This window comes from Haliotis cracherodii, unplaced genomic scaffold (assembly GCF_022045235.1).
Source record: "Haliotis cracherodii isolate W230 unplaced genomic scaffold, xgHalCrac1.p SCAF_11, whole genome shotgun sequence".
Taxonomy (NCBI): domain Eukaryota; kingdom Metazoa; phylum Mollusca; class Gastropoda; order Lepetellida; family Haliotidae; genus Haliotis; species Haliotis cracherodii.
In genome coordinates this window covers 23953954-23980500 of record NW_027266266.1, presented here as the reverse complement: position 1 = coordinate 23980500, position 26547 = coordinate 23953954, and the positions used below count along the sequence as shown (strand labels likewise).

Below are 26547 nucleotides of genomic sequence, written 5' to 3'. Positions count from 1 at the left end.
GTATGCCCGTTTGCGCTAAGACGGAACCCGAATGTGGTTCCTGGCACAACTAAACTCAGCGCGTAACTCCGCACAAGAAGTCCATCCGTCCCTACAAAGATGAAGCGAGAAGAAATATTTGATTTACGTGACAGATACTATTACCGTTGTCACACGCTTTCGCGGTAAAGAACTTGGCAATCGGTATGGTGCTATATGGTCTCTGGTGCTATGAATATGAAATAACATTATTTATCCCAGACAATAGCTGAACACGCAGTTCAGCTGTCCTTGTCTTACTTGCACAAAGCGACCTTGGAGCTAAGACTATAGTAATCCTGTTTTAAAGTATGGTAGTTACGATCATCTTAGTGCAAAGATCGCTTTGTGCAAGTGGGCCCAGGGGCATATAACATCATCTTTGTTTTATGACCAATAGCATTCCAAAATAAAGGTTTAAAGTATCAAAATACTTGTGCATGAACTAATCTACGTTCATGGTGTCCTTTAAAACTTTGGGACAAATAGTGAGTGGGTGAGTTGGGTTTAACGCCGCTTTTAACAGTAGTCCAGTTATATCACGGCATGTCAGCTTAATGTGGGAGGAAAGCCCGAAGTTATGTTGGTGTCAGACGTTTACCACTTCGGTGAAACCCACGAGCACGGGTATGGTGCTGACAAACCTAGAAACATAATCAGGGTCGAAACCACAATCAAATGTTTCTTGTGTGCCCAAGGGATGCAACCTGCACAGCGAATCGCGGCGCCTCAGACGACTGGGCCACCAGTACCCTTTTGGGACAATTAACACTGATGAAAGGTCTTTAAAGAAGAAAAACAGAACTACAAATAATATATAATTTTATTGTCAAAAAAATATAAAACAAATATGAAATGAATCATTGCATGGAAAAAACACACAAATATGATAAATAACGGACAGACTTCAAATGATGCATAACCATGGAAAACCCATAGAACTAACTGAAGCTGCATCTGCCCTGTTGTTACATTAATACTTACATATTGATAAACAAATATAAGTAAGTTTACAACGTTGAGACCAGAAACATGACATATAATATGTAACTTTCAGTGATGGGATAGAATCCACTTAATATCACATTTGGTGACTATGTTATTAACATTGAATCATAATAAACCTACTTCAGAGTCTTAAGGTACCAAGATTTCTGCTGTATCACTAAACACATATAAATCTGTAAATAACTTATTAACAAAACAAACAAAAAATAAAATTGCCAATAAATGGTACCAGTAATATGTGCGATTGTTGTTTTGTTTGCTATTTAAAATTGAAATATAAGTGACTTTTTTAAGCATTTAACTTTTGATTTGCAATGATAATTTGCACTTAATATTATATTAATAAACAAATAACATGAGAGTACTCAGAAGTATACCATGAAATAATATGGGTACACAGATGAAGCATACATTTTACATACTGGCAATGTATATTCATAACTAATATGGCAATTGTTATCAATGCAATAAACAAATCCGATAAATATGCAAATGAGGTCACTTAGCAGGAACTACTTTTATGCTCCATTGATCATTCAATGTCTGCTGTCTCTATAAACTAATAACTAATGATGCCTTTAACTTAAGATAGTTGTTTTCATATGTGGGTGATAATGTAGATAAACATGGCCGCATATCATTTGGCACTACATGATAAATTAGGCGGTTCACTCAAACATTGTATTCATACGCATTTTCTCAGTTACATGTACTTCACTGAGCGAAATTAAGTTTCAAACATTGATTATTTCAAGTAAGTGAGTATGGTTTTATGCCGATTTTAGCAATATTCAAGTGGATCCCGTTAGTCGCCTCATACGACAAGCAAAGTCACCTTTAAGGGCAAGCATGGGTTGCTGAGGACCTATTCTACCCGGGATTTTCAACGGACACATTTCTACCATCTTCCCGAGGCAAGGGAGTTAGAAAGTCCAGTTTCCATCCTTGCCGAACTAGTCTGGAATTCCTGGGCTCGATCGTAGCGCCACCAGTGGCTATTACGAGTTATGTCCCTTCTTTGCCTCTCCTATGGACCAATCAGATTCCACCTCTCGTATCACTTGCATTTGCTTCAAAGAAAACAGTGGCGCCCAGTCAAGACGATCTGATCGATAATCAAGATCTATATTGTGACAATACGGGTCTTACATCGCGAAGTGCATCAAATCACGTGAGCACCTGGATTAAAAACATGAAAAGATTTAGAAAATATCTGTTGACATCGAGCTAGCAGTGCACATGCTTTGCAAATCCTGCAGTCGACCGAAATCTGCATGACACTTTACAAACCGGATTTCGATTTCGGTGCGCGATTTTGATTGGACTATGCATAGACTCGTTAGTCCAGACAAAATCTAACTCCATAATACCAGCCTAGTTCGGCAAGGGTGGAAACTGGACTTTTATAGTCAGTTAACTCACCTGCCTCGGGAAGATGCATTTCTACAGAACCAAGTGAATATGGGAGTTTAGGTTCCTCTTTAAAGTATTCATTCTATCACAGTGATGTGTAGGAAAGCCATAATGCAGTTCTTAGACATTTACCACTTTGGTGAAACCCATGAGCACAGATATGGTGCCAAGAAACCATTTTAATGAGATAAAAGTCATATGCAGATATTTCCAAAAAGGTGGCCTGGTCGTCTAAGGCGCAAAAACTCTCTGTGCACTATGATCGTGGGTTCGAATTCCAGTTTGAACCGACTATATTTCTATGTTTGCCAGCAAAACCCGTGCTTGTGGGTTTCACCAAAGTGGTAAACATGGAAGACATTCATCACTTCGGGCGTTCCTTCAACATTAAGCCGTGATGTAATTGGAATACTGATCAAAGGTTCGTTAAACCATCTCACTCAAATTTCCAAAAGATACATGGCAGTTGGAGATATTGGAAAACAAATAAATTGCAGGTGATTGACTATACAAGCAATTTTTATTGCATTTGTTTCCATAAAAATAGGCCACGCCCACTAGCGGACTAAACTAATTGTTTCTTTGTTTCTTTGTTGTTTAAGGCAGCACTCAGCAATATTCCAGCTATATGACGGCGGTCAGTAAATAATCGAGTCAGGACCAGACGTTCAAGTGATTGATATCAAGAGCATAGGTCCACGCAATGGGGATACGATGACATGTATCAACCATGTCAGCGAGCCTGACCACCTGATCCTGTTAGTCGCTTCTTACAACAAGCATGGGTTGCTGATGACCAATTCTAACCCGGATCTTCACAATATGAAAATTAAGAATGTGATCCTGGTTTACCATTTAGATATAGAATACATTTAGTATGGTGTTGATCCATCTTTCCGAAGCAAGGGAGTTAACTGACTGTAAAAGTCCAGTTTTCACCCTGGTCGAACTAGACTGAAATTTCGGGACTTGATCGTAGCGCCACCAGTGTCTTATATGAACTATGTCACTTATATGTCCCTCCTGTTGACCAATCAGATTCCACTTCTCTTATCAATTTGCATTTGCTTGAAACAAAATGGCTGCGCCCAGTCAAGACCTCTTACGACAAGCATAGTCGCCTCTTACAGCAAGCAACTATATTAATGAAAGAATCTGGTGTTCCTTAACTACTTTGAGTGGTATATATAGCGGACTGATAAACCTTGCAAATATTGAGTACAATATTGTATACGATGTATGTAATAGCACCTTCAAATACTGGTCCCGTACAGGTCGAATAATGACCCAAAATATTTGGTGGAATCTGTCATCAGCTGTCAACCTGTCTTCTGAGAATGTCGGATGATTCTGCGTCACTGAACTCAACCTGAGCCATGGATGGTAACTCTGACACAAACAGGGAACGCTGGGATTGAAAATACTGTGACCTTGCATCCTGACCTTCAACATCTTGTGAAGTTTCACCTTGTGATTGGAAGTCATGTGACCTTGTCACTTCTGAATGAGGTTCATGCAACATATGTGAATAAGGGTCATGTGACCTTAATTCCTGGGATTGGAAATCATGTGACCTTGACATCAGTGGATAAGGGTCATGTGACTCTAATTCCTGGGACTGGAAATCCTGCGACCTTGACACCTGAAAATAAGGTTCATGTGACCTTGACCTAAGAGATTGGACAACTTGTGACCTTGACTGATCTTCATTATACTGATAAGGTCTTGAAAAATCAAGTGACCTTGACCCCTGTCTTTGAGGTTCCGGTGAGATGGAACTTGGGGGTAGATCTTGCTGAGCTGTTTGGGTATCACATGAGTCATGGAAGTGTGATGCTGATGCATCGGGATTTGACCTAAACTGTGATGCTGGAGACTTGAGCCCAAAGTTAGGATGCTCTTGTGACACAGGATGCAGCTTGATGATCTCTCGGACTTCCTTGGTCTGTGGAACCATGGTCCCCTCGTGTGTCAGCTCACTTGCTTCTCTTTCCTGCACTGAAGAATTCTGGGAGCATATTGGTGAGGAATGGTTGGACACAGAGTTGCCCTGAAAATATATACCATGTTCTCATTAAACTATTTGTTCCAATTAACTTGAACATCGTGATTGAGTGAATATTGTTTAAAGCCTCAGCAATATTATGCCTGCCTCTAAATATTGCAGAATGGACCAGAGGTACCTGTGACAAAAGGCAAAAAATGACACTCAGCACAGTCATTGTGGCTGTGTTACTGGAGGCTGGTAGCGTGGACCTCACCTTGGTGGTTGTGTTACTGCAGGCTGGTAGAGTCAACCTCTACTGACTCACCTGGGTGGCTGTGTTACTGGAGGCTGGTAGAGAGGACCTCACCTGGGTGGCTGTGTTACTTGAGGCTGGTAGAGTCGACCTCTACTGACTCACCTGGGTGGCTGTGTTACTGGAGGCTGGTAGAGTCGACCTCTACTGACTCTCATGGGTGGCTGTGTTACTGGAGGCTGGTAGAGTCAACCTCTACAGACACTCATGGGTGGCTGTGTTACTGGAGGCTGGTAGAGTCGACCTCTACAGACTCTCATGGGTGGCTGTGTTAGTGGAGGCTGGTCGAGTCGACCTCTACTGACTCACCTGGGTGGCTGTGTTACTGGAGGCTGGTAGAGTCGACCTCTACTGACTCACCTGGGTGGCTGTGTTACTGGAGGCTGGTAGAGTCAACCTCTACTGACTCACCTGGGTGGCTGTGTTAGTGGAGGCTGGTAGAGAGGACCTCACCTGGGTGGCTGTGTTACTGGAGGCTGGTAGAGTCAACCTCTACAGACTCTCATGGGTGGCTGTGTTACTGGAGGCTGGTAGAGTCGACCTCTACTGACTCTCATGGGTGGCTGTGTTACTGGAGGCTGGTAGAGTCAACCTCTACAGACTCTCATGGGTGGCTGTGTTACTGGAGGCTGGTAGAGTCGACCTCTACTGACTCACCTGGGTGGCTGTGTTACTGGAGGCTGGTAGAGTCAACCTCTACTGACTCACCTGGGTGGCTGTGTTACTGGAGGCTGGTAGAGTCGACCTCTACTGACTCACCTGGGTGGCTGTGTTAGTGGAGGCTGGTAGAGTCGACCTCTACTGACTCACCTGGGTGGCTGTGTTAGTGGAGGCTGGTAGAGTCGACCTCTACTGACTCACCTGGGAGGCTGTGTTAGTGGAGGCTGGTAGAGTCGACCTCTACTGACTCACCTGGGTGGCTGTGTTAGTGGAGGCTGGTAGAGTCGACCTCTACTGACTCACCTGGGTGGCTGTGTTAGTGGAGGCTGGTAGAGTCGACCTCTACTGACTCACCTGGGTGGTTGTGTAACTGGAGGCTGGTAGAGTCGACCTCTACAGACTATCATGGGTGGCTGTGTTACTGGAGGCTGGTAGAGTCGACCTCTATTGACTCACCTGGGTGGCTGTGTTACTGGAGGCTGGTAGAGTCGACCTCTACTGACTCACCTGGGTGGCTGTGTTACTGGAGGCTGGTAGAGTCGACCTCTACTGACTCACCTGGGTGGCTGTGTTACTGGAGGCTGGTAGAGTCAACCTCTACTGACTCACCTGGGTGGCTGTGTTACTGGAGGCTGGTAGAGTCGACCTTTACTGACTCACCTGGGTGGCTGTGTTACTGGAGGCTGGTAGAGTTGACCTCTACTGACTCACCTGGGTGGCTGTGTTAGTGGAGGCTGGTAGAGTCGACCTCTACTGACTCACCTGGGTGGCTGTGTTAGTGGAGGCTGGTAGAGTCGACCTCTACTGACTCACCTGGGTGGCTGTGTTACTGGAGGCTGGTAGAGTCAACCTCTATTGACTCACCTGGGTGGCTGTGTTACTGGAGGCTGGTAGAGTCGACCTCTACTGACTCACCTGGGTGGCTGTGTTACTGGAGGCTGGTAGAGTCGACCTCTACTGACTCACCTGGGTGGCTGTGTTACTGGAGGCTGGTAGAGAGGACCTCTACTGACTCACCTGGGTGGCTGTGTTACTGGAGGCTGGTAGAGTCGACCTCTACAGACTCTCATGGGTGGCTGTGTTACTGGAGGCTGGTAGAGTCAACCTCTACTGACTCACCTGGGTGGCTGTGTTACTGGAGGCTGGTAGAGTCGACCTCTACTGACTCACCTGGGTGGCTGTGTTACTGGAGGCTGGTAGAGTCAACCTCTACTGACTCACCTGGGTGGCTGTGTTACTGGAGGCTGGTAGAGTCGACCTCTACTGACTCACCTGGGTGGCTGTGTTAGTGGAGGCTGGTAGAGTCGACCTCTACTGACTCACCTGGGTGGCTGTGTTAGTGGAGGCTGGTAGAGTCGACCTCTACTGACTCACCTGGGTGGCTGTGTTAGTGGAGGCTGGTAGAGTCGACCTCTACTGACTCACCTGGGTGGCTGTGTTACTGCAGGCTGGTAGAGTCGACCTCTACTGACTCACCTGGGTAGCTGTGTTACTGGAGGCTGGTAGGGTCGACCTCTACTGACTCACCTGGGTGGCTGTGTTAGTGGAGGCTGGTAGAGAGGACCTCACCTGGGTGGCTGTGTTACTTGAGGCTGGTAGAGTGGACTTCTCCAGGCTCTCTATCATCATCCTAGACTCTGTCAACAGGCGCTGGAGTTTACTTGCAGGGGAGGCAGCATCAAGATGGGACACAGCCTGGAAACAAATGTATCTGCTACAAAACTCATTCCACTTCCACTATGACATCAGATAAGTCAATAGAGTCTTTCCAATTCAACGTGGATGGAGTGGAATCCAAAGCTCTTGTGAGTCAAATCTATACTTAAGGTTTTCTAACACAAATCCAGATGCAGACACAAATGTCAATATGTAACTGGGTTCCACAGTACACGCTTCCAGTCTAGATTGACACGCACCATAGAAAATTGGTTGAAAAATATACACTGAGGGTTTTGAGTTGGTTGGTTGGTTGGTTGGTTTGTTGTTTAAGGCTGCACTCAGCAATATTCCAGCTTTGTGATGGCTGTCTGTGCATAATCGAGTCGGGACCAGACAATCCAGTGATTGATATTGCGAGCATCAATCCACACCATTGGGATACGATGACATACCATACTCACTCATTCACTATCTATTCAAACTGGAATCCCTATGGGGATGTGACCTTCCCAGAAAAAGGTTTTCTTGCAAAAGAGACTATAGGTAATATACAAAATAAACTATTCAGGACTATGTATTTGATGAAGTAGTGTTGAGAATCCCTCGCCAATCCCTTGTGTTTTACTCAGAAGAGATCATTGACAATGGAAGCTCGTCAGTTCCCTAACCAGCTCACCTCACTGTCTGTGTCTTGATCCAGGAATGAGGACAGGCGGTCTTCAAATGAAACCCGGTGGTGGTCATTTTCAACTTCTTGTTGCCGTGGAGACACACATTGAACAGGTTCATCACCATTGCAACTGATAGAATCATCCAGACCAATGCTAGAAACGTGTGAGAAAAAATTCCATTCAATAATGAGACAAGACCGATGTATTTTCTTGTTCAAATGATTTTTCTTTATCAATATGCCTAAAAACAGGAAGCAAAAATAAGGAAAAGAAAGAAATTTGAATGGTCTAACAACATGAACAAGGGAAAGTGTAAGACTACCTTCATGAAACTTTTGTTGAATTTCAAATCAAATACAAATCCATTTGAAAATCATCAATGTAATACATAACGTCAAAACCAGGGAATTACCAGTCTTGATTATCTGCCGAAACATATTCCAATGGGCGTAAAAGGCACAACAGCAGAGAAAATTATATAAATGGACCCCAAAGTAACAACACAATCCTATAAGTTGACATACTTAGTCACCTAGAACGTTTGAATACATGAAGCAATACCTTGCCTGTATACTAACACATACCTGGTATGTAGCTATTTATAATAATGTTCCAAAAAATATTCAAATACCCCTCTCGAGCAAAGGTTATGTACTTTTTGCCAAGCAAATGGAGAATGTTTTGATGAAGACGGAAGAATTGACTTACACTTTGTGCAGATTGAACTTTCATAGAGTGAGGGCCAAACAGCTTGTTGCAACGTTCATACAATGTTAGGCCCTCACTCTATGAAGGTTCATACTCCAATGAACTCACGCAAAGTGAAAGTCAATTTTCATGTTTCATATCATAGTAAGTCTAGATCTATGCACATTTAGTTTCTAGTGAAACTTACATGTTTACACTGACAGCCATACAACATCCAGCTGTATAGCGGCATAAAATAGTTCCTCAAGAGAGGTGACATGACCATATGTAGCTAAACTTGCTCTTCAGGAACGTCTGGTGTAGTTTGTTTACAACAAACGTATTCAAATTCTTTCATCATTGGAAGAGAAAGGTATGTTAAGAACTACCTCAGTAAGTCATACATTTACATCAAGTGCAAGATGTCAAAATGGAAACACGATAAACGTAACAGGAGAGATTTCTGAAGTTGTTAATGAAGCTTTGGTGGTTGCATGTGATGGTCATCATTGATCAACTGTCCAATCATTGATAGGTGATTATAAAGATGTGTCAAGTAGATACTAAAGTAAATTCATAGATTGCTGTAGACTGTCAGTCTTGACAGGGATCGAGTCGATACTACAATAGTTAGGATGTGCATTTCTTTGTTTTGTTCACTAGGATGAGGCATAGTGTGAATATTTGTGAACGATCATCCAGTCAAACTCTGTGACGTTTCTCAATGAATGCTGAAATGCTGAGTTCAAGATCAAAGGGTCTAAATGATCAGAAACAAGGATTCTGTATTTATTTAGTCTAGGCAATTCCCAGGGGTTTCCCCAGGAATGTGGAGGTATCTGTCAGTGTTCACGTTATTTCAAGAATTCAATCTCTGAAAAATGTATGACCATCAAAGTGTGTCGTTCATACACTTATGAACATCAATTTCGTGGTCATGTGATCCTCTTGTTCAATAGAAAGGCCACATATATCATGTCACATTAAAAATAATTATTTAAATACTCTTAACACTCCTTGTGTTCATAAAAGATTTTAAAACACACAATCTAATACACAAAATTTGTAACAAAAATGAAAATGTCCACACAAATCTATGCTATTTTCTAAAATATATAAATTAACACAGAAACCCTGTATTGTAAATTGTAAACATTTTATGTGCGCTTCAATCTGTTCTTGTAATGTAACATGTATGTTGGGCCAGTGGTCTTTATACTGAAATAAAACTGTCTGTCTGTCTGTCTGTCTGTCTGTCTGTCTGTCTATAATAATGTGTGTACTTCTATTGCGCTAAACTCCTTACACAAGGTGAATGCTCAAAGCCCTAACATTATTACCCCGGTCAATAGATCGGTGTGCACTTGATTCTTTTATTCTCAGCTCCCTGGGAACCCAAGCTGCCTGTGATGCGCTAGAAGGTTAACAGCCACATTACCATCTCCTCCTACCAGGTACCCAGTCACTGCTGGATGAACAGAGGCACATTTCGAACAAAGTCACTTGCCCAAGGAGACGCCACATGACCTACATGTGCTTCAGTGTCGGGCAGGACCGAATCCCTAGAAACTCTCAAGAAACGCGGTCATCCATCCAACAATTCTCCGCAACCGACGTTGCATAATTTCACCTTATTTGTGACCTGTGCACTGTGCACAGGACCATGTGCCACCATGTGAATCTAGGGGTGCAAAATATATATCCATGCTCCAGTTAATTGCAATACATTTTAAGGAGAGTCCGGTTTACATTCAAAACACCAGCCTTACTCAAGCGAGCAATTGATAAATTTTAAATAATGGGATTTGCTATGAATCCGAATGAACATCGAGCTGGTTAAGATTTTTTCTTTAGATTTAAGACAAGGGGATGGAAGTCCATATGGCACCAAGTGTATTTGAGATGGTTTCTGACACAAGTCAAGTACTTGCGATACCATTACTTCCCTTGTAACCATTATCCTGTAACTGGATTGGATGGCTATGTTGAGTGTCATGTCACTCACACTGGACTCATAACGCTACAACGAAACAAAGATCTGACATCCCATTACGGGTCACGTCAGAACGACATTTCATCCGACCATATCAGAGCATGGTTTACCAGATTGATAAATTGACATTCGGAATGTGTCTTCTAATCATACAACCTCGAAAAGGTTAACACAGGGTATTCCAAATGACAGTTATAGGCAGTATGAATGATTCCGTCAAAATCATCGTCTATCTCTCGCTTCAGTTGGATAAACATTTAAAACAGCAAACACTTTGCATAGCCCACGGGAGGTACTGCCATACAATCTCAGCCATCTATTACACATTACAGAATTTCATTTTGTTCAGTTTTCAAATTTGGCATAAATATCTTTGTCATAATATTTTTAAAGTGTAGTCTGGAATGGAAATCGCCAGTTTCAAAATAGAGCCGTGAAGATCAAGAAAGCTGCTTTCTGATTAGCTAATGTCGACTTTAAGTAATTTCATTGGTCGGTCAAAGTTCACAAAAGGATGTTCCGATGACCCATAATGGGATGTCCGCATATATTTATTTAGCTGTAGCAAGAACTAAGATCTGATTTTAATGAGAGGCAGATGGGATACAGAAGGATGCACCAGGCACAGAATCCAGCTATGCTTCTCTTGCAAATCCCAACAACGGCCCTAGGAAAGCAGTAAACCCGCTAAGCAACATGTTATATTCAGCACATCAACAGCAAACCTTTGTTCCATGTTGCTGTTCTGGTTGCTGTTCTCCCGGGAGCTGTCCAAATTGAGCTGCATCAGAGTCATCTGCCTTTGCTGACGCTCATACAGCTGGAATATACAGGAGTCATGAGAAGACGACAAATCCCCCCGCCCCCACAAATTCGAAAGGAAAAATCATCTGACTGTTAATTTATAGCCAACTTGATGAGAATTTCTATCCAATATGTCTGTCTGTATACAAGAGTAGTTATTATCAAAACAATACCATGGAATTAGGATTTTGAACTTTGTTTTGTATGTCAGGTACACACCACTATGAACAGAGGCATAGTCAATGTTGTTGCCATGAAAACGGAAAAACTATAAATTACAAAAATCCCTAAATAGCCAAAAGCACCAGTTGACAACCTGGTCTTTGTGTGTGTGTACAGTTTCCAGTACACCAGTATGAACAGAGGCAAAGGCAAACTTGTTACCATGGAAACTGGAAAAAAAGTATAAAATATAAAATGCCTAAATAGCAAAGGGCACCACTTCAGCCCCTGATTAATACATGTACCAAATTTGAGTGAAAAATGTTGGAAATTTTTTAGTTCTGCTCCGGAAACGAAACCTCAGCTAAATCTAACTTGTTTCCATGGAAAAAGTAATTATTAAAGAATTAGTAAATATAAAAAGGCACAACTTCAGGCCCTGCTTAATACATGTAGCAAGTTTGGATGAAATTTCTTTCACGGTTTATGCTCCGGAAACAAAATACGGATTGACTAGTGACAGACCAGATAATATGCCAGGGGAAATAAGAAGGAATCGGAGAACAATCTGTGTTCTTAGATACAATATTTGATATGCTGAAACAACGAGCAACAATAATTGTTTCATCATCATCATTATTGACACAACACAGTTGCTGTGATACTTATCAGTGACTTCAGTGAATTTTTGCCTTGTGCATCTCAAATACCACAAGGTGAGGTAAGGTAAGGCGAGGTAATGTGAGGTGGAATGCAAGGCATGGTAACAACAAGTACCATCTTTTGGTATGACCTGGCCTGGGATCGGACCCCGACCTTCCACTGTACCACTAGACCACAGAGGCGGTCCCTCAAAGACAACAAAGGTGAGGTGAGGTGAGGTGAAATGCAAGGCAGGGTAACAACAAGTACCATCTTTTGGTATGACGTGGCAGGGGTTGAACCCAGACCTTCCGCTGTACCACTAGACCCCAGAGGCGATCCCTCAAAGACAACAAAGGTGAGATGATTTGAAATGGGGTTTAACTTTGCATTCAAGATAATCAAAGTTATACAGCGACGTCTGTGTGTATGTGGCTAGTGGTATCAGTTTGGACTAATGTAGGCTTAACATGGACACCTCATTCAGACACACTATACTGATTCTGAGGCAACGTTTTAACACTTAAATGCCAAGCGCCAGGCAGGGTAACAACAAGTACCATCTCTTAACAATATTGGGTATGACCTGCCCAAGGATCGAACCATCGACCTTCCGCTTTCCGGGCAGACATTCTACCAACAAGTGAGTTAGCATGGTTTCACTCTGCTTTAAGCAATATTCCAGCAATGTCACTGTGGGGAGCACCAGAAAATGGTTTCGCACTATTCACTAGGCCACAGTCAAAGACAGAAAAAGTATAATAGTATGCCAAGACATTAGTCTTTCCAGGGCAATGATTGCACTTTTCTGGGCCAAAAGTAATACCAATCATGCTGTCAAACAGATTTATTGTGACATTATTCCTTTAAATGATTTACTATTAAAATATTATTTATCAAGTGAGTTATGTACTTATCCTGAGCGTCTGTTGGTCATACATTACAAGAGCAAACGAATAATGCTTACTAAAATCAAGGCATTTCATATAATTTAAATTTTCAAATTTACGGCCCTTTCAAGCCCATGCTGTCATTTGTAAGGCCCTTTGAAGCTTGTGGCAATCTTGGCCTTGTTAGCACTGTAAGAGTATCATTCAAAGAATGTCTGTCCTACCTCACGAACACTCCTGAGTTCAGCCAGAGTTCGCTCCTGCTTTGACCTCAGGGACTCAATCAGGTCATCCTTGCTCTTCTCACGCTCACCTTTATACAGAAGGAACATTGATGTCAACTGGGAACATTGCAAACACTATCACTGACTCCTCTCTCCACTCTGTCACTGACTCCTTCTCCATACTGTCACTGACTCCTCCCTCCACACTGTCACTGACCCCTCCCTCCACACTGTCACTGAGTCCTGCCTCCACACTGTCACTGACCCCTCCCTCCACACTGTCACTGACTCCTCCCTCCACACTGTCACTGAGTCCTCCCTCCACACTGTCACTGACCCCTCCCTCCACACTGTCACTGACTCCTCCCTCCACACTGTCACTGACTCCTCCCTCCACACTGTCACTGACTCCACCCTCCACACTGCCACTGACCCCTCCCTCCACACTGTCACTGACTCCACACTGTCACTGACTCCTCCCTCCACACTGCCACTGACCCCTCCCTCCACACTGCCACTGACCCCTCCCTCGACACTGTCACTGACTCCTCCCTCCACACTGTCACTGACTCCACACTCCACACTGTCACTCACTCCTCCCTCCACACTGTCACTGACTCCACACTCCACACTGTCACTGAGTCCTCCCTCCACACTGCCACTGACCCCTCCCTCCACACTGCCACTGACCCCTCCCTCCACACTGTCACTGACTCCTCCCTCCACACTGTCACTGACTCCTCCCTCCACACTCCTGACCTCGCTTACTAACTCCTCCTAAACCATTCACTGACTCCTCTTCCACACTTCGTTTATTAACTCCTCCTCCACACTGTCCCTGACTCTTCCTACACACTGTCACTGACTCCTCCCTCCACACTGTCACTGACTCCTCCCTCCACACTGTCACTGACTCTTCCTACACACTTAACCCACTCCTCCTCCACACTTCATTGACTCCTCTCTCCAACCTTCACTGACTCCTCCCTCCACACTTAAGTCACTCTTCCACATTTCACTTACTAACTCCTCCGCCACACTTCGCTGACTCCTCTCAACTTCTGTCACTCCCCCTACACACTTCACTTACTCACTCCTCCCTCCGCACTTCACTGACTCCTCCTCCACACTTCATTGACTCCTCTCTCCAACCTTCACTGACTCCTCCCTCCACACTTAAGTCACTCCTCCACATTTCACTTACTAACTCCTCCGCCACACTTCGCTGACTCCTCTCAACTTCTGTCACTCCCCCTACACACTTCACTCACTCACTCCTCCCTCCGCACTTCACTGACTCCACCTCCACACTTCACTGACTCCTCCCTCCACACTTCACTGACTCCACCTCCACACTACACTGACTCCTCCCTCCGCACTTCACTGACTCCACCTCCACACTACACTGACTCCTCCCTCCGCACTTCACTGACTCCCCCTACACACTTCACTGACTCCACCTCCACACTTCACTGACTCCTCCCTCCGCACTTCACTGACTCCACCTCCACACTACACTGACTCCTCCCTCCGCACTTCACTGACTCCACCTCCACACTACACTGACTCCTCCCTCCACACTTCACTGACTCCACCTCCACACTTCACTTACTGACTCCACCTCCGCACTTCACTTACTCCACCTCCACACTACACTGACTCCACCTCCACACTACACTGACTCCACCTCCGCACTTCACTGACTCCTCCCTCCGCACTTCACTGACTCCACCTCCACACTTCACTGACTCCTCCCTCCGCACTTCACTGACTCCCCCTACACACTTCACTGACTCCTCCCTCCGCACTTCACTGACTCCACCTCCACACTTCACTTACTGACTCCACCTCCACACTTCACTGACTCCTCCCTCCGCACTTCACTGACTCCTCCCTCCACACTTCACTGACTCCTCCCTCCACACTTCACTGACACCACCTCCACACTCCACTGACTCCACCTCCACACTTCACTGACTCCACCTCCACACTTCACTGACTCCTCCCTCCGCACTTCACTGACTCCACCTCCACACTACACTGACTCCTCCCTCCACACTTCACTGACTCCTCCCTCCGCACTTCACTGACTCCTCCCTCCGCACTTCACTGACTCCACCTCTTCACTTCACTGACTCCACCTCCACACTTCACTGACTCCTCCCTCCGCACTTCACTGACTCCACCTCCACACTACACTGACTCCCCCTACACACTTCACTGACTCCTCCTCCACACTACACTGACTCCACCTCCACACTTCACTGACTCCTCCCTCCGCACTTCACTGACTCCACCTCCACACTTCACTGACTCCACCTCCGCACTTCACTGACTCCACCTCCCCACTTCACTGACTCCACCTCCACACTTCACTGACTCCTCCCTCCGCACTTCACTGACTCCACCTCCGCACTTCACTGACTCCACCTACACACTTCACTTACTGACTCCTCCCTCCACACTTCACTGACTCCTCCTGTCACACTTCCCTTACTGACTCCTCCCTACACACTTCACTTACTGACTCCTCCCTCCACACTTCACTGACTCCTCCTGTCACACTTCCCTTACTAACCTGTCATCAGCAGCTCCTCCCCCGCTGCCACCAATCTCTGCTGCAGCTGCTGCAGCTCACTCCTGACCAGACTCAGTTCATTGTCCTTGCTTTGTACACTACCTGCAACCATTCAAATCAACATCATTCCACAGGACATACATATGTATGTTTTCTGCTTAACGCTGAACTCAGCAGTAAGCCAACTATAAGACAGCCTGTGAATAATCAAGAGCAAGAAGCTGAAGGCGTCCCTACTTGCGAGTGCCTCCATCTCCTCCCTGGCCTGAGTGTATTTTTGCTTCCACTGTGTGGCACGGTGCAGGGCGTCGGCTTCCCGAGTCTGGCACTCCTTACATCGCATGTCCAGAAGCTGAATACGTGAGTTCAGCTCCGCCACACTGTTGGTGGCCTGGCTCACGTCCTTCTCCTGGAAAACACAATGATCTGTGATCAAATGCACTCTCTACAGTCTATGGCAGCTACAAACACTTCAATACAAAAAAACAAAAACGTCTCTGACAGTAGGGAAAACACTCATCAGAACCTGTTGATTTCATTAAAATCAGATCTCAGTTTTCCCTATCGCTTAAAAAAAGTCTGAGAACATCCCATCATGGGTTCCGTCAGAATGACCTTTCGCAAACTTTGACCAAACAAGAAGTTGACATTAGCCAATAAGAAAGCAGCTTTCTCAAACTTTACAGCAAAACTTTAAGCTACGCTGTTTTTTGACACATGCTGTAAATTATCTATTGTCCTCTCATTTCCGCCTTGAAAGCCTTCTTATTTTATAAGGACTAGTAACCTTTTGCAGGACTAGCAGAACAAAAATCCGATAGCCCTGTGGGCTTGCCTGTTTGGTTTTTTACTTATTTTTTATTCCTGCATTGCGGGGCATACCTTTAGATGGAGCAGAGTCATCAACTCCTGTTCCCGAGCCTCCAACTGCCCAATGGTCCCTGACATCGCCTTCACAGAGTTGCCAAGACTCTCGTTTTGTTTCTTAAAGAAAAACGCAAATTTATCTAGGATTCCAAACAAAGAGCCTTTGGCAGGCAAATTTGGCGAAAATAATTATATTGTTCAAAAGCGGGATTTTGTTTTTCTAGTTATTACACTAATTCTGAGCTAACTTAAAATGTACAACTGTGCATCTGAAAAAAAGAGAGTTAAATCTTAATTTAAAAAATTCTGATGTATTATAACATTGTATCCTATGCAGTAATGTATAACTATACATTATAGTCTCTTCCTCTCTATTGGCCCTGTTTTCAGGAGCAGTGGGGTAGCTGAGGGGTTAAAGTGTTTGCTCGTCACACCGAAGGCCTGGTTCGATTCCCAACATGGCCACAATGTGTGAAGCCAATATCTGGTGTCCCCTGCCATGATATTGATAGAATATTGCTAAAAGCGGTGAAAAATCATACTCACTCTCTCCTGTTTTCAGTGAAAGATGCATATCAAATCCACAAAGCCACAACAACAGTTAGAACAATAATAGCATGACTTTGGTAATTTGTAATTCCAATTTGGAATTTTGTTATTGACCAGGCTTGTTTAGACATTGCTCAACAGAACTTTTGTAAGGGTAAGTAAGGCACAAATTTGAAAATGTTTAGACATGCACTTGGTGCATGAAGATATAAATATTAGGTTGCATTTTCAATAATAGGTTGCACTAGTGCATGTTTTATAGTTATATTCAGCCCTGAGTGATGTTGCTCATCTTCAGAATAAAAATATGATTGTTGGGTTGGTTTGTTGTTAACGCCGCACTCAGCAGTATTCCAGCTATATGACGCCGGTCTTTAAAATAATCCGAGTCTGGACCAGACAATCCAGTGATTGACATCATGAGCATCGATCCACGCAATTGGGATCGATGACATGGATCAACCAAGTCAGCGAGCCTGACCACCCAATACCGTTAGTCGCCTTTTACGACAAGCATAGTCGCCTTTTACGGCAAGTATGGGTTGCTGAAGACCTATTCTACCCCGGAATATTCACAGGTCTGTTAACTATAAAGACCTGACCCTCTTGTTGGACCCCCCACCCCTTACAGGATTTCTTCTCTTCTCACCTCCAGTGTATCCATGTGAACAACACTGTGTTGTTTCTGGCGACTCAGCTGCTCCAGCTGTTCCTGAGTGGTACTGAGACTGGCATTGTGGGTCTCCTGGTAACTTCGAGCTGCCTTCAGCTTCGATTTCATCATGTCAACCTGCTTCTTCTTGTGTTGCAGCTCACCTGGACACAAAGTGAGAGATGTATTAGACTGCTTTGTACCAAACCAGTGAGTGAGTTTGGTTTAATGCCGCTTTTGACATTATTCCAGTTATATCGCAGCGTGTCAGCTTAATGTGGGAGGAAAGCCCGAAGTGATGCAGGCCTCAGACGTTTACCACTTCGGTGAAACTCACGAGCACGGGTATGGTGCTGACCAACCTAGAAACATAATCGGGGCGAACCAGGATTTGAATCCACAATCATAGGTTTCTGGCGTTGCCAAGGGACGCAACTCTGCACAGCGAATCGTGGCGCCTTAGACGACTGGACCACCCGTGCCCCCCTTGTACCAAACCAAGTGACACCTACCTTCACTGAAATGCGTGAGTCTGGATAATACCACTGAACTCCTGCCAGGCATTCTGTGCTGGCTCACACTCTCATGAAAGCCAGGAGACAACAACGCATACTGAGAGGCATTAAAAATGCATACTGTTTTTTGTCACTAAGTAAGCTTTTAAACGTTATTTTACAAGCCTAGTTCACAAAATATACTACTCAAATTTTGATACAGACACTGAGATATTTCATACTGTTACTAAATGGTTACAAAAGCAGCTGACCTGTGAAGATCCGGGGTAGAATAGGTCTTCAGCAACCCATACTTGCCGTAAAAGGCGACTATGCTTGTCGTAAGAGGCGACTAACGGGATCGGATGGTCAAGCTCGTGGACATCGTTGATGCATGTCATCGATCCCAATTGCATGGATCGATGCTCATGATATTAATCACTGGATTGTCTAGTCCAGACTCGATTATTTACAGACCCCCGTCATATAGCTGGAATATTGCTGAGTGCGGCATTAAATAACAAACCAACTAGAAAGCAGCTTAAGGGAATGTTACATAAATTACTTATTTTTGTAATGATGCTGAATATGAGTCCAAGGCAATATTGAAAGCTACTTGGGTGACAACTTCTCCCAGCAATCAGTCACACTCAGTATATCCCTGTCAAAAGGTGAGTAGTATATTGATGTGAAGCTGATGTGAGTTGATCAAGTGTCCTGAAGCTTGGGTCAGCTGACCTTCATATCGAGAACACTTCTGCTCCAGTGTCAGCAGCCTCTGTCTGTCCCGCTCCCAGGCCAGGAGCTGATTGCTGTGAGCTGTTACTGTCTCATTCAGCTCATTGTCTCGCTCCCTCAGCTCCTGAATCAACAGCTGAATCTCTCGTCGCTGTTTCTGTTGGGTTGTGCTGTCTGAGGAGGACATGGGATTCTGAAGCAAGCATACCAAAATGTTACAACACGAAGGGAACATGTTTGGGCATAATATTTTTAATCACAAGAAAGTTTCTATGTATTCATCGACTCTAAAATTCAGGAATGTGAAAAAACAACATAAATTCCAGTTTAAAGCATTTAAAGTATCGCCTAGGCTGAACATTACATTTAAAAATATAAATAAAAAATTGTGTCCCTTTCTGACCTTGACAATCGATACATGCTTAAAGGGGAAGTGTACACGCAAAAATCACTTTCTTTCTTTTTCTAAACAAAACGCAATTTTAGAATTAGTTAGTATCTGTGTTTGAAAATATACACTCATTTTTTTTCACAATAGTAAGCTCACAATAGTGTGAAAGTGATATGCCGTTATGAGGCCTTCGTTTTACGAGCGAAATAGGCCTGAGTTATCCCCCTTAGATTATGACGTAATTGGTGCCAATTCAACTGGGTCCCTGTCTATTCTCAACACAAAAGATATCAAGGACCAGTTTGCGGTAAAACAATATTGTCTATGACACACTCCGGCGCAGTGGTGACTCAGCATAACACAATTCTGGCTGGCATCTGAGATGCTAGAATCACAAAACTGTACCTACACCACGTGAAGCGGCTCTAATAAAGCATGATGACGTCATAATGTTTATCAATTGGCACCAATGACGTCATATTGCAAGGGACATAAGCCATGGTGTTTTTGTTATGGAAATAGAACACTTGGTAAATGTGAAAAATATAAATCGTTTTAGTGCAAAAATATGTTAATTAAATATGATGTTTTTATATTTTTGTCTATGACACTTCTATGTTAACACTTTTAATGTGGAAAAAGTACAAGAAAAAAAGGTTCATTTCCGTGTGAACTTGCCCTTTAACATACTCAATGACATGTAAGTGTTCAGTCAAGGGCTGGGACGGGTAACTCAGGTCGCCCTAGCTCTATTTGGGCTGGGACGGGTAACTCAGGTCGCCCTAGCCCTATTTGGGCTTGGACGGGTTACTCAGGTCATCCTAGCCCTATTTGGGCTGGGACGGGTAACTCAGGTCGCCCTAGCCCTTTTTGGGCTGGGACAGGTAACTCAGGTCGCCCTAGCCCTATTTGGGCTTGGACGGGTAACTCAGGTCGCCCTAGCTCCATTTGGGCTGGGACGGGTAACTCAGGTCGCCCTAGCCCTATTTGGGCTTGGACGGGTAACTCAGGTCGTCCTAGCCCTATTTGGGCTTGGACAGGTAACTCAGGTCGCGCTAGCCCTATTTGGGCTTGGACGGGTAACTCAGGTCGCCCTAGCCATATTTGGGCTTGGACGGGTAACTCAGGTCGCCCTAGCCATATTTGGGCTTGGACGGGTAACTCAGGTCGCCCTAGCCCTATTTGGGCTTGGACGGGTTACTCAGGTCATCCTAGCCCTATTTGGGCTGGGACGGGTAACTCAGGTCGCCCTAGCCCTTTTTGGGCTGGGACAGGTAACTCAGGTCGCCCTAGCCCTATTTGGGCTTGGACGGGTAACTCAGGTCGCCCTAGCTCCATTTGGGCTGGGACGGGTAACTCAGGTCGCCCTAGCCCTATTTGGGCTTGGACGGGTAACTCAGGTCGTCCTAGCCCTATTTGGGCTTGGACAGGTAACTCAGGTCGCGCTAGCCCTATTTGGGCTTGGACGGGTAACTCAGGTCGCCCTAGCCATATTTGGGCTTGGACGGGTAACTCAGGTCGCCCTAGCCATATTTGGGCTTGGACGGGTAACTCAGGTCGCCCTAGCCCTAATTGGGCTGGGACGGGTAACTCAGGTCGTGAGTTACCCGTCCCAGCCCTATTTTATGCAAAGTCAGAGCCATAGCCAAAAAAAGTTCAGACATACTTGTCGCGGAGAATGTAGGCTGACCGGTGACCGCTGCTTTCCTGAGTCCAGGTAGTGTTGGTGTTGGGATCGATCAGGATCCCCTGGCCTCTCAGAATGTTGACCATCACTGACCACATGACGTACTGGGGAAGAGGGCTCCACTCTAGCGGTTATACGGACTGGACGAAGTGGGCGTTTAAAAGGACCATCCTTGTCAGAACAAGCAATGACATCAATATTTGTGTTTATGCAGACATTTCTGCATGAATAATGTACCAGCCTACCAGTTTACCGCCTCGATATTTTCATATTAGCATAAGAAAACCCACAGACAACAAATAATCATTCGATGGTACCGTACTCCCTCTTAGATATAGATGCCATGGTGTTCAGATCAAAAAGAGGAAATAAAATATCATCAAAAACATCAGAGCTCTGCATTGATCCTGTGCATTCGGAACAAGCTGATTGACTTCCTTTTCAATATAAAGAAATCAAATAATTATGTGAGCGTGGTTTACACGTCTTTTAGCAATAATGTAACGAGGGATACCAGAAATGGTCTCCTAATATCGAACCCATGTGCGGAATCAAAGCCTTCTGACCTTCAGGGCGGGAAGCAGACATTTTAACCACGAGACTATCCCAGCGCCCAGGAAGGTGTTAGGTGATGTCCCCTCAAATTCCAGATTATGACCCCTGGTCTTTCAGCACCATTCCATTGTGAGTCATACAAAAATGGAAAAACATCTCCATGTGTATCACTACAGACCTTTCTCCCCATCAAGGTGAGGTGAGGTGAAATGGGGTTTAACGTCGCGTCCAAGATTATTGCACTTATATAGCGACGTGCATGTACATGTGTGTGTTTGTGTTGCTGCTTGTACTAGTCCGGACTGATGCCGATTTATAGAGCTAGCTCACTGAGATACCATGCCGCAGTCTAACATGAATACCCCACTCAGACACAGTATACTGACTCCGAGCCGACCAGTCCTTGCTTTAGCCCCTTAATGCCGAGCGCCAGACAGGGTAGCAACAAGTACCATCTTTTAACGTCTTTTGGTATGACGCGGTCGGGGATCAAACCCCAGACCTTCCACTCTCCGGGTGGACGCTCTACCACTAGACCACGGAGGCGGTCCCTCCCCATCAAGGAGACAATTCATGATGCACTGACATACTGTTCAAAGTGGTGTTAAACTCAACTCACTCACTCAGCAAACATACCGTTGTCTGGTTCACATTTCAGATATTACTGAGTATTACTTACTACGATATATATTGGCAAAATCAGTGACATAAATTACCTTAATGGGTGTGCTGTGGTGAGGGCCTTCTCTTTCCACTATGCTCTCTGAGAAAACATCTTTAAAAAATAAAACCTGAATTATTAATGACAAACCCTTAATGATTGATAGAAATTAGTATGAAAGTCAAGGGGTCTTCATCAGAGGCAGAACTAGGATTCTGAAAAGGGGGTGCATATAATATACTGAACAAATAAAAGTTAGGGATCATGAATATTTGGGGGGATATTTTTTGCAGTGCTTACAATTTCATAAAAATTTCCCCAAAAAATATTCATGATCCCTAACTGTTTTTGTTCAGAATACTTTGCTGAGTGCGAGGTTAATGTGTAGGTATCTGAAAAAAAGGAGGGATGCGCACCTTGCACCCCTCCTCTGGATCCGCAAGTGCTTGTTTGTTGTTAGCGCTGCACTCGATATCCGAGCTATATGGTGGTGGTCTGTAAATAATCGAGTCTGGACCAGACAATCCAGTGATTGACATCATGGACATCGATCTAGCCAATTAGGATACAATGACATGCATCAACCAAGTCAGCGAGCCTGGCCACTCGATTCCGTAAGTCGCCTCTTACGACAAGCACAGTCGCCTCCTACGTCAAGCATGGGTTGCTAAAGACAATTCTAACCAAGAATCACTGGTGCTTAATATGAGAGAAAATACATCAGTTTTCCTTAAAAAACATGAAATGTAGTGGCATATAGTCAATATTAAACATGTTTAGATGTTGCTATATTGGTTTACGTTGTGATATTTTTGCAGTGAATAAAAATATGATGCAAAAACACATCTTCATTTCAAACAGAGACCATATACCGATACCGATATATATGGCATATGGTCTCTGTTTGAAAGCTAGAATTTGTAGAAATACTTACCAGAATCATCTCCAAACATCATCGCAGTATTCCTGAAGTTGACCCCTCGTTCGAATCACAGACAGATATCAATCTGTTGAAGCAAACATCAAGAAAGTATGAGCTAGCCATCAATAGCAAAACTTCGGAATACAATGGCTGATAGTAGTCCTTTTTTTATACGCTCATTTGCATGATTCACTAACAATGGCCCAAAACAGTACATTCTTCACATGCTGGAGGAAAAACCTAGTTGTTTCTGGTTATAATACCTTTTTGCAGCAATTAATAAAAGTTCAGTAGAGTGAGGACAACACAAGAGGTGTTGTGACGTGCAGTTTGTACTTTTGTTTGGGGGAAAGCAGGTTAGAGTTATCTGCCCTTGTTTAAACGTCATGAACATAACAATGCCTGACAAGTGGGGCTAAACATTATGCAGACACACAGAGAATAGGATACTTTGGGGGGCCTAACATGAACAAGTTAAAAAGTGATTGAGTGAGTGAGTTGGGTTTAACGCCGCTTTTAACAGTATTCCAGTTATATCACAGCGTGTCAGCTTAATGTGGGAGGAAAGCCTGATGTGATGCAGGTCTCAGACGTTTACCACTTCTGTGAAACCAATGAGCATGGGTATGGTGCTGACAAACCTAGAAACATAATCAGGGCGAACCAGGATTTGACCCCAGAATCATAGGTTTCTGGCATGCCCAAGGGACGCAACTCTGCACAGCAAATTGCGGTGCCTTAGAGTCATCCGTGCCCCCACAAATTAAAAAGAGAATGGTGGCTGGAATCATTAAATATATCAATAACATAGGTTGCATGTTACAAATAACTGACATTCATTCCTGGGCCCACATGCACGAAGCGATCTTAGCACTATGACTATCTTAAAGGGATTGGACATCAAACGTTCTGAAGCTTTTCTAAACAATAACTGATGACCCCCAACCTCACTCTGCTCTGCTCGCCATATTCCGTTTCTGCTCAGTGACCAAACTGTCGGCGTAGGCTTATCGGGTGACCAGGTTTTTCTCGTTTGTAAATAAATGCACATATTCTGTAATAACAACAGACAGCCTAATGCAAGCGGTGTGTTTTACATATTGTTTGCATAATTATAAAGACATACTACTACAACTGCAACAGTGAGGTGCATGGAAATAAATCTTTACACATCAAATATCCGAATATCTCTAGCTCTCGGAAGGGCTCTCTATGATGATGATAAGCAAATCAAAATAGTATTTCATGTTTTAGGATATTTTCTCAAAGAAAGTCAAACATTTCATGACGTATGTTTATTAAAACATGCTAAATGTGTAGACTCATACAGAATAAAACAGCTAAAAGACACATGAATGGACTGTAAACGATGTGACTTTGTGACAGAGGTTGGTTGGTTTGTTGTTTAACGCCACACTCAGCAATATTCCAACTATATGACGGCTTGTGACTGAGGTACTAGGTTGAACTCTGGGTAGGAGTGTGATTGACTTCATACAACCAAAGCTTATTTATGTTGTAATCGAGGCTTTGATAAACACTGGCTTCTAATCTAATCAAAGTGGCAATAAGTATTTTGTTACTCAACCATTAGAGTGTTGTCCTTGAAAGAAATCTATGCATATTATATGTTGTTATGGATATTTTTAGGTACAGGGTATGTAAATAAACATGATAGCATATTCATAAATATTCGATTCTAGTGGCCATGAATAACGAATTCAATTCATGAATTGTTACAGTTCGATTCACTGAAGTTCTATCATTTTGGTTTGAAAATAGAATTGGGCATGTGACATAACACTCGGAAATTCTTTCATGCATGATATAAAATCACACAGAACCATCAACATACTTTCCCTTTAAGTCTATGTTAGAGTATGGCAGTAATGATCATCGTTGTACCAAGATCATTTTGTGCAAGTGGGCCAAAAAGTACACTTAAAGTTCAGGGTATCAGTGGTTGATCTTCGTCCATCTCATATTGAGATGCCCATCTATCATGAGGTAATCATAGGTGTAAGACTTTTGAGCAGGTGCAATGATATGACTTCAGCATATAACCTGGGTATTTAGTAAAGTGCACCACATGTCATCAGCCTGAGACATGCCGTCTGTTTTTCATTTTACAAGACAAATGCATGCAATAATCTTTATCTCTGCCTAGCATAGGAGGGATATACAATCATTGAAGCAATAAATCATGATCAACAGGGATAGAAATTAACCAAGAAAATATACTAGCCCGAATGATAAATAGGGGATACCCCAAACTGTTTGAAATTTTACTAGCCCTTGGGATACTTTCAACATTACCAAAGTAGGTCCACTCTAGCGGGCTAGTGCATACTTCTATCCCTGTGACCATGATCATGTTTATTGTTTAATAAGGTTTTATTGCAAAATTCACATTTTCATTGACCAAGTTTGTTATCTAAAGTTCGTTCCACCTGAAGCGATGCATTAGTTTCTGACGGCACTTAAAGTTTTAAAAGAAAAAGAAAATCTTTCCCGAAACTTGCTTAATGCCATAGAGAGCTTCGCCCTTATTTGGCCACTCATTTTTAGGTCCTCAGAGGGGGCACGAGTGGTGATTCGCTGTGCAGAGTGGGTTCGAATCCCGGTTCACCCTGATTATGTTTCTTGGTTTGTCATCACCATACCCTTGCTCGTGGGTGTCACCGAAGTGGTAAACGTCTGAGACCTGCATCACTTCAGGCTTTCCTCCCACATTAAGCTGACACGCTGTGATATAACTGCAATAATGTTAAAAGCGGCGTTAAACACAACTCACACACTTATGTCCTCAGTGCGAAATTGTATCCACCGGAAGCGCTCGTTAAATTGCCAATATCATCATCGAAAACAGCAAACTTTTTTTTCCATTGGCAACGGGAGTTCTAGATCATGCTTATAGCATAGTGTATGTATGAGACTTAAGCAGATTTTAACAGTGATTCAACCCAACAAGGCTACATGATACATCTGTATACTGGTTTCACCTTTCACCCAACGGTAATAATACTAATATATTTGACTGAGCATCACCTGTTCACAAGCTTCACTTGTCGGCAGCAGTTTGCTTTTGCGGAAAATTTATCAACTGATCATTCTATTTTCTAGCCAAAAGCAAAATATATCAATGTGCATCACTGTTTCCTCGTGAAACAAATGTACTTTGCATTTCACTCATCATTGTTTACATAGTTGGCAAGAACTCCGCTTGTTCAATCACGTTCGTTACCCACCATCCCAAACATCCGGTGAATGGGTTATAATAAAAGTAAGATAATAATGTTTATCTTTTTGTATTAAATCAAAT

General features: G+C 43.7%; 1 protein-coding gene across 1 annotated transcript; it reads right to left on the bottom strand.

Moving 5' to 3' along the window:
- Window positions 1-999: 999 nt before the first annotated feature.
- On the bottom strand, window positions 1000-26461 carry LOC139455615 (coiled-coil domain-containing protein 62-like). Its single transcript, XM_071237171.1, has 14 exons — window positions 26274-26461; window positions 23238-23310; window positions 22359-22417; window positions 21067-21258; window positions 19010-19202; window positions 17775-17941; window positions 16592-16693; window positions 15947-16118; window positions 15710-15811; window positions 13132-13220; window positions 11135-11229; window positions 7735-7882; window positions 6969-7094; window positions 1000-4489 (listed from the first exon to the last, which is right to left on the bottom strand). The coding sequence occupies exons 2-14, from the start codon at window positions 23257-23259 to the stop codon at window positions 3752-3754; spliced, it is 2205 nt and encodes a 734-aa protein (XP_071093272.1). The 5' UTR covers window positions 23260-23310; window positions 26274-26461; the 3' UTR covers window positions 1000-3751.
- Window positions 26462-26547: the final 86 nt, after the last annotated feature.

Coding starts and splice junctions, on each gene's coding strand:
- LOC139455615 (XM_071237171.1), bottom strand. CDS start 23,259: ATGATGTTTGGAGATGATTCTG. Junction 21,259..22,358: donor ACCACAGCACACCCATTAAG/GTAATTTATGTC, acceptor TGTTCTGACAAG/GATGGTCCTTTTAAACGCCC. Junction 19,203..21,066: donor GCCTACATTCTCCGCGACAA/GTATGTCTGAAC, acceptor TGCTTGCTTCAG/AATCCCATGTCCTCCTCAGA.